General features: G+C 41.2%; 3 protein-coding genes across 8 annotated transcripts in view; 1 reads left to right on the top strand and 2 right to left on the bottom strand.

Moving 5' to 3' along the window:
* Positions 1–1,085, bottom strand: part of magixb (MAGI family member, X-linked b) — a 37,930-nt gene extending 36,845 nt beyond the window's left edge. For 2 of the 6 annotated variants that reach the window (XM_088369359.1, XM_088369360.1), the window contains exon 1: positions 307–522. In XM_088369359.1, the coding sequence (XP_088225485.1) occupies positions 307–389 (83 nt within the window). In that variant the 5' untranslated portion in view covers positions 390–522. Of the gene's footprint in view, positions 1–173; positions 195–306; positions 523–743 lie in introns of those variants that run through there. The other 4 variants (XM_088369358.1, XM_088369357.1, XM_088369355.1 and 1 more) reach the window with 4 other exon arrangements.
* A 788-nt stretch (positions 1,086–1,873) lies between these two features.
* Positions 1,874–5,435, top strand: gpkow (G patch domain and KOW motifs). Its single transcript, XM_088369919.1, has 11 exons — positions 1,874–2,100; positions 2,206–2,408; positions 2,645–2,778; positions 3,001–3,107; positions 3,515–3,728; positions 3,803–3,935; positions 4,194–4,362; positions 4,442–4,562; positions 4,922–4,991; positions 5,065–5,150; positions 5,231–5,435. The coding sequence occupies exons 1-11, from the start codon at positions 1,910–1,912 to the stop codon at positions 5,360–5,362; spliced, it is 1,560 nt and encodes a 519-aa protein (XP_088226045.1). The 5' UTR covers positions 1,874–1,909; the 3' UTR covers positions 5,363–5,435.
* pqbp1 (polyglutamine binding protein 1) lies at positions 5,306–8,502 on the bottom strand. Its single transcript, XM_088369924.1, has 7 exons — positions 8,413–8,502; positions 7,633–7,700; positions 7,432–7,543; positions 7,055–7,155; positions 6,787–6,975; positions 6,066–6,123; positions 5,306–5,986 (listed from the first exon to the last, which is right to left on the bottom strand). Exons 2-7 carry the CDS (start codon positions 7,697–7,699, stop codon positions 5,836–5,838), a joined length of 678 nt encoding a protein of 225 aa, XP_088226050.1. The 5' UTR covers position 7,700; positions 8,413–8,502; the 3' UTR covers positions 5,306–5,835.
* Between the last annotated feature and the right edge of the window lie 142 nt (positions 8,503–8,644).

Consider the following 8,644-nt stretch of genomic DNA (forward strand, 5'->3'; position numbering starts at 1 on the left):
AGGAAAAACTTGAGAAATAAGCACTGTATGTTTGGAGGCAGTTACTTAATTCACTCATAATGGAGAATGTCGATTATCTCAGGGCACCACTTAACTAGAAGTAACACAGACTTTTTTCAAGATGTAAACTTTGGAGTGGAAAAAAACACGCCTGACAAGCTCAGGTAGCTCACCTGCTGTGCCCAGACTTCACCTGTCCACGTGACTCGCAGCACATGCAAACCACTTGACATCATGCCCCACTCCACGCATGCACGCGACGGATGCAGGTGGAAATGCTGGATCACTCCCTGCATGTTTACTGACCTGCCGTGGCGCTGACACACACACATTCTCTTCAAGCAGTTGAGCCGCTCAAAGAGGATCCGTTTGAATGCGTCTATATACATTGCCGTTTCAGGGTTGAATATTTAATCCTGCACTTGGGAATTTATGTTTTGGTTTGGAGAAAGCATAAGCGTGGTGGCTGCAGTGATGAGTGCCGCCGCCGCCCCCGCGTCCCGGAGAAAGAAAACTCGAGAGGATGCGCGCGGCTGACGGGATATTTTGACAGAGAGGAGAGAGAAGAGAGAGAGAGAGAAAGAGAGAGTGGATTGGGGGGTGGGGGGGGGCACATTGACATGCTCACGCATACACACACAAATCTGGCAAGCTGCTTTTAAACGCTATATGGATCATGCCTGGCATGCTCTTTTCACTTATGACGTCACAATGTAACACTTTAATTCCGAACAAGCTCTTACCTTCATGTTCCAAATAATTTCTATGGACCAGCTTCTCCTGGCACGATTGCCACCAACCTCTTCTTCTTTCTTTTTTATTATATAATTTTAGAAAGTAAACTGGCGCTATTGGTATTGACAAAACATTTAGCCCGAGGTGTCATTGAGGTGCAGGAGTGGTGCGCTCAAGACAACGAGCGAGCGACTATTGTTGCACAAAACGAGCTGGGAAAAAGGCATGTCTCCGATCGTAGTTGTCGAAGATGTCCACAGAAGAAAAGAAAGAGATTCCACGCTGCTCCCAAAAGGCGAAATAGTGGCCAAGACGTCGACAAGAGGGCAAATACTAAGGTCATGAGGGAAGTTGAGGGGCGGAAGCTTGGGAGGGGAGAAAAGGAGTTTAAAGTACCGCCCCTTGTTTGTCTCAAGAGATCTACCTGCAACATCATCACTCCGAACAGAGGGGCAAAAGTTTTTTCTACACTTTTCTACAATTCAGTTCTCATATTTTTTACAAGTTATACACAAGGAGGGGCAGGAACAGTCCTTTGAATTTATTAAATTTGAACACTTAACGGTGCTGATTAAAAGATGGTTAACTCAGGTAATTGTGAAAAATAAATAAATAAGACATAGACAGGCCTATTCAAATTAAGCGGGTGGAAGCAATTTGCTTATCCAGCCCCGTCCCAACTTCAACCAGGGTTTCAATGTCTGACACACAATCTACATTAGTTTTATCTGTGGTGCTAATATGAGGAGGAGAAAAATAGAATAAAAAAAAAAATACTGAATTCTGACCAGTGACAATAACAGTAAATAATAAACAATAATCTGGAGTTTGAAAAATGATCTGTATACAGAAATGATTTCAGTACAGCAGTACGTGCTCTATAAATAAACTTGTGTCGAGTTGGTAAAATTAAATCAAACTGTGAACTAGTGTAAAACGTTTTGACAACCACTGATTTTGAGTAATTCAATGAACCAATCAAGAAATTACCAGTACAATGTATATGATATATGTTGAAATGTTTGTGTTGTTAAAGCGCTTTGTTACAATTACTGATACGTACATTCATTGTACGATGCGACGGGTGACGGGCTGTCCTCATGTTTGCGCTCGCAAAAAAGAAAAAAACGACAACTCCCATAATCCTATTCTCTAGTGACGTCATCAAATCACAATGGCGTCGTACGAGAATGATTCGACTTCGTCTTTTTTGTCGTCTTCGGAGGACCAAAGCGAGAAAAAAACATCAGTTTCGTTCGGTTTCGCTAAAACGTTCAGCAAATTCAAACCTCCGAGCGGTGACGTTGTAACAAGGAACGATGACATCGATTATTTGACCGGAATCACAAGGAATCAATTGCAGAGGTAGGCTAATGCTAAGGGTGTTTTGTTTGAATCGCTATTTCGAAACTTCACCAGATGTAAATTCGAGCGTGAGAGTTTGCTAACGTCAGTGTGTAATGTTTTTAGTACGAAGCCATCAGAAAGTCCAACGGAACGTATCATCCCACTGATCCTGAAGAACCGCTGGCGAGCCCCCGACCAAGAGGGCCAGAACCTTGAACGTGGAGATAAAATCTGCGAATCAACTCAACTTAACGGCGATGGAAGTGGAGGCAAAACTCACGAGAATGACTCCGTGGAGGCTCAGGCTGTCAAAGAGCTTATTGAAGGTGTGTTCAGCACTTGGCACCTTGTCCTCACACCTTGAACGTAACAGAAGTGGACAGAGTAGACAACATTCTTAATTTTTTTCACTCAAGTATATTTTGATAGAGTAACTATTCGAGAGAAACTATAGTATTCCAAACATAGGGTGTACAATTTGTCAGACAAATGAATACTCAAGTCAAGCCACCACTGCTGTTATTCATAGTAGCGGCTGACTTGATCTGTTCTCTCGTGATAGATTCAAGGCGGAAGCTGGAAGAGATGCAGGCAAAGCCTAATCTCAACCTCACCATCCCTCTGCTGGCGCAAAACAAGGTGCCTGACGGCTTTGAGGACGGAGACCATTTAAATGTGGAGCTGCGGCCAGATCCTGTGAGTAGCTAAACTATTAAACCTTTCTGTTGGAAATATGCAGAGTAGTCTTACACCATCACAAGCTACGACCACAGTAATAAAGCTCCCGTCAGATGAAAACCTCTGAAGCAGTGTCAACCAAAATGAACAACATCTTTTGTGAATGCCTAATATCAATATTTTGCAAATGGTCATAATGTGGCTAGTCGTTTGTATGACTCAAATGTATGTGTGCTACAGTCAACAGAAGAAGATTATGAAAGAGTTCCTGTTGAAGGCTATGGAATGGCTATTCTGAAGGGGATGGGCTGGAAGAAAGGGGAAGGCATTGGCCGCACCTTTAAGCAGTAAGTCGTGTTCATTACAATTTCAATTGCTGGGGATTTCTATATTGCATAGATGGTAGAAGGTGCAAAATAACGTTCACATAGCCTAAATCGATTTAAGTAAGATTGTTAACAAAACCGCAAAGTGAATCTTATTGATACTTTGGTCTGTACTAAATAAAAAACAAGGCCAATTTAGTATTTGGGCTTTGTTATCCTTCCTAGGTTTAATGCAGTGATTCTCATTTTTAAAAAAAAAATGGTACTGCGAGTGTTACATTAGCCCCCCCTTGTGGTCCATGAACTATTGAATATTCAAAGTCTGCATTCGACAGATTGGCATAGGTTGTACAATTGAGTCATAGCCTAGTGGGATTCCTCCGTTTGAAGTTCTATCCAAGAGTAATGAGCAATTTTTCCTGTGACAGAGATGTGAAGCCCTACGAATACAAGCCCCGTGTAATCGGCTTGGGTCTCGGGGCGGATCGCTCGGCCATCAAGGATCTGGAGCCTGGCAAACGTCGGCGCCCTCCCAAGCCCGGCGAGGAGCGCGACAAGGAGGAAGAAGAGGAGCATCTGGTCTTGGGTCGCGGTGGATGTGTGCTGCTGGAGTCAGGGGCACATAAGGAGCGCTATGGAAAGGTCAAATTTATTTTAATTTTTCCTTGAGAAGATGCACACCGAGCTGCTTCGTGACCTCCTTCTGTCCTGTGCAGATTGAAGCTCTGGACACGGACAATGCTCGCGTTTTGGTGAGGTTGGCGATTGGCGGCGACGTGGTGTCAGTCCACCAGTACGCTGTCAAACTGGTCAAGCAGAAGGAATACGACAGATATGGCAAAGACCTCAGTAAGTGCGGGCAGAATTAGCTCAATAATATTTGGAACCAGGACTGGAGTCACAGTCAGAAATTGTGTTTTCCTAATGTACTGTACTTGTGATGTTTTGCATTACAACAAAGGAAAAAATCAATTTATTGACATAAATTATGGTAAATATATTTTTCCCAGCAACCTTACATTTAGATTTATCCTGGTTTACTCCCATGGAAAGTTTCCACCTTTGAAATGTTCGCAACTGTACTAGCAGAGTCCCTCTCCCCATCAGGTCGTCTCAGCAAAGCACATAAAACCAAGGTAAAAGAGGAGCGAGAGCGTGACCAGCGACAGCAACGGGAAGACAAAGAGAGGCGGCAAACAGACGGGGTCAAACACGCATCTTCCGAAAAAGGAAAAGATGATCGGAAAAGGAAACACAGAGAATCCAGTCATGACAGGTGCGTCCATCGAAAGCATCTATGCCACACTTTTTTGTCATGTCATGGTAATAAGGAAGAATATTTGTCGTTTCTCCAGCGATAAGCCTCCGGAAAAAGAGGCCAGGCAAGCAAAGGTGCCACCGTCCTGGCTCCAGAGAGACTTGAAAGTTCGTTTTGTGGACAAAGATTTCAAGGGGGGAAAGTACTACAACTCAAAGGTATTCATTCAGCCCCATCAGCTTGAGCAGTGTCCGTTTTATATATTTTGTGTGGGGGGACTTTGATGGTCACTTTAATAAATGTTCTTTAAATCAGAAAAGTCCTAGGTATGGTTTGGAAAAATAATACACAGTAGACACCACACAGGAGCAACGGTTACAAATTGACTGATGTCTATTTATCAGTGGTAATCTAAAATTGGCGTGATTAATTGACATGTCAATTCAATTTTTTTAGACCCCCAAAAACAAAAAGAAAACATTGATTTGTTTTAGGATTGTGGATTTTGTCCCTCAGAAGTGTCATACTTTTCCAAATCAAAACACATTTCTAACATCATTGCATCGTCTTCTTTCAGATGCGTGTGGAGGATGTGTTAACGCCGTCAACCTGCATTTGTCGTACTGAAGAAGGAAGACTGATAGACGGTAACAATTCATAGACCTATTTTTTTTTTAAATTTAATAGAATGAATCATGTATATTTTTTGTCCTTTGACAGATGTGACGCAGGATATGTTGGAAACTATTGTGCCCAAAAGTGAATATGACGCCATTATGGTTGTACTGGGTGAGCATCGGGGACAGGTGAGTCCAAAGTCATCTGGATTTTGCTGAGAATCCTGTTTGAAGTCATGTCGCTGACCCCCACATCTGACCGTGTGCAGGTGGGCCGTATTCTGCAACGGGACAAGAACAAATGCAGAGCAACGGTCCAGCTCGACAGATATGAAAAGAAACTCTTCACTTTGGACTATGATTTTATTTGTCACTATGTGGGAGCGACAGACCACTATTGAATTATTGTCTTATTGTAAGAACAAAATATTATTTTTTAATGTTTGTAATAAAATTGTGAATTTGTACACGTTATTACAAGAGTATTAGTTCCACTAAATGAAGACGAGATTAGAACATTTGGCCTTTAAGTTGTTTGACCAACAAAGTTAACTTTCTCTTGGAAAGCAAAACGTAGCCTCAAATGGCTACAGTGACAACATAGGTCATAAAATAACATTTAGACATGTCCTTCTTGCTTTAAGAACTTCCAAATAGAAATAAACCAAACTGTCACCCTAGGAATAAAAACCTTTATCAACTGAAGCGGCAATGGTGACAGATGAAGTAAGATCTATTCATAATAAGATGTTTGAATAAAATAAGGAACAAAGTAGTATTCTAAGATCAGACTGCTTAGCAAACATTTGTTGCTTACAAAATGACTTTTATACAACTCTTCCAATACCAAAACAAAACACATCGAGAGTTGGCGTTACTCGTTGACAAATTGGTTTGCTGCATTGGCGCGGAGTACGGCTCCCGGACTCGGGTAGGGGCGCTGCTGGAACAGAGGCCCGGCGGCCGTGGTGTCGGCTCCTGTCTTTGCTTCGTTACGTTTGGGAAGACCACTAGACCACGAGCCCCTGCAAAAACATTTTTGCTCAAATTCGGTTACTTCCACTTAGGAACAAACAAGCAGGTTCGGGAAGTCATGTGACATACTTGGGAGCATCAGAATATGCACTTGGGTCCATGGGGTCCATTTCATCATCTTTTCTAGCTGAGAAAAAAAATTGCAGAAATATTTGTGAAAAAGAGTTTGTCTACGACAATGTTTTCCAACTTCAATTAAACCAAGGCTCAAACTATTTTACATAGGGAAAATCTCATACATGATTTGGAGTGGAGTAAATTCGCCTCCATTGCGGGTTCCAGGTTGGGGTTCTGTATTAGTGGTCCCGCTATTTCGCAGATTTATTTTGGTGCAGTTTATGTAACATTTAAGAAGCATGAAAGACTGGCTATTTCAATAATCATTGGTGTACAATTTATAGAACTATTTTTATTTTGCCTCGTGTTTATTTTACGTTTAATTCCACTGTAGGCCACAAGATAGTCGCACACTTTGACACAGTAAATTTGAATGAAAAGTGAAGAGTTAATATTTCAACTCACTGAGGTATTTTCTTAAGATTATTAATATCCTCTTTAATCCTACTTTTTACACCTACCAAAAGCAATGGCTTGGGTATGATTATGTAAATGGAGTTCGGGGGAAGTTTGTTTTTAAATGAATGCAAGTATTGCAAAGCTAATATCAAAGAGGTCCTATGTTAAAATGTAACCTTACCTAATAAGATAATTGGATTTTAGTGCTTATACTATGACAGACCACAGTACTCTGTGTGCCTTGGAAAAACAGTCAAAATGGATTTCAGTTTACCAATTTTGCCCTTCCTATAGGGTGCCACGTCGTCCCGCCTCTGCTTCCTTCTGTCTCGTTCGCGGCGCTCATCCCTCTCACGGTCGCGGTCTCTGTCCCGCTCTCTGTCTCGATAGCGCTCGCGATCTCGGTCCCGCTCTCTGTCCGTCTTGTCAGACTGACGCTCACCTCGGTCGTCCCCCGCCTCCGCTGAACAGTCCAAAGCAAAGTTAGGACAAACATCAACAACATAGTGAACTTGGTTTTTTTCTCTTTTGTTTTGCTCAACCTTTTTGTTTCTTTGCAGCTCTTGTTATTTGAGCAGACGGGTCGTTGGGCGACAGCCAGGCCACCAAGTCCGTCTCCACATTCCAGTAGTAAGGAAGGCCACTACATTAATAAAAGAAAAAAAGATAGCTTGCTGATCATTTCACTGGTCACTTCTGGAATGCTGCAATGTCTGAAAAACTGAATTCTAATTCCTTTTTTTTGTCCATCGATTTAAAAGTGGTAAATTTAGCAAATGATTCAAGTTTGCATCTGTTTGGATTACTTTTTTTATATCCTATGAATAGTTTTGAAAAAAGCATGAACAGATGTCATCAGCAAAAAGCATGATCAAATGTCAACAACTTTGGCATACTGCAGAGAATAAGCAATACGTACCAAGTAGGGTCAAACACTTTATACCAGTTTGGCGGCAGATTTTCTATCCTGGTGGCTTCATAATCGACATTGTTGTCGTCGTAATCTTCAGCAATAATCTCCTCATCTGCCCCTGGAGGGATAAAATAGCATATGGCACTGGAATCAAATCAACTGACATGGGGCTGGGTATTAGATCCTATGCTTTTGTTTTGCGCCAACCTTGCTCTGAGGGTTTGACAATTCCTCGCTTGGCCAGACGTGCCAGCAGTGCTGCAGGAAGGGGCATCCTGCAAGATAATGGACAAAGCCCTCTTACGATCTCTCACTTTTAGTTTCACTCATTTGATTGATTCCTTTAAAGCGATTAGGGTGAAATAATATCATCTCAAAACACTGTTGCGGCAATTTGCATTTGCCTGTTGCATATTTATTCGGCTTCTGAGAAACCCAAAACAAATATGTACAAGACGAGTACTTGTAAAACATTTCATTAGCTATTTATTATAGAAGACTGAATAAAGTCAGTGATATTATATTTAGAGACGTACATTCCTATACTTGTCTCGTATGCGTAAGTGTTTACATGTTGTATAGGCATTTTTTCCAGGCATGAATGTGGATTTTATGCATATAGTCGTCTGTAAATAATTCAGATTTCAATTCTTGATTGATCTTGGGTAATGATTATCCAAGTTTAATTTGAACTTTCTCAACAAAGGGTGTTTCGGCAAGGGATATGGTGTGTTGTTTGTTTTAAGTGCATTTTGGGGGGGGGAAATTCTAGTAATCGATCTTAATTTGACAAACGAAGGTTAACATTCGCTCGAATACATGCTACGAGTATATTGCAAAGCAACATGGTGGTAAACAAATGCAATGGATTTATAGAGGGAGAAAAACAAAAGCTCTCCTGAAAGTCGCAATCTAAAAGATGCAATTAACGATACTTAAAAGCCAAAGTAGAAAATAATAGGCACACTAAAACAAATCTTTTTCTACCTGCTTCGAGACAAACGCCAGCCGAAACGACGAAACCTTTTCCTGCGGCGCACGTTAATGACGTAGTCGTATTAACGTATGAGTTTGGAGGTTCTAGAAAAATGCAATCTATGACATGAGTGATTTGTAATAATTGTCTATCAAGAAACAAGTAAAACAAAAATGACAGAAAAAAATAACGCAACAGAAGTGATTATATAAAAAAATATGGCATTATAATTATTTTACAATA

Source organism: Syngnathus floridae, chromosome 2, assembly GCF_059516105.1.
Source record: "Syngnathus floridae isolate MCC-2025c chromosome 2, RoL_Sflo_1.0, whole genome shotgun sequence".
NCBI classification, from domain to species: domain Eukaryota; kingdom Metazoa; phylum Chordata; class Actinopteri; order Syngnathiformes; family Syngnathidae; genus Syngnathus; species Syngnathus floridae.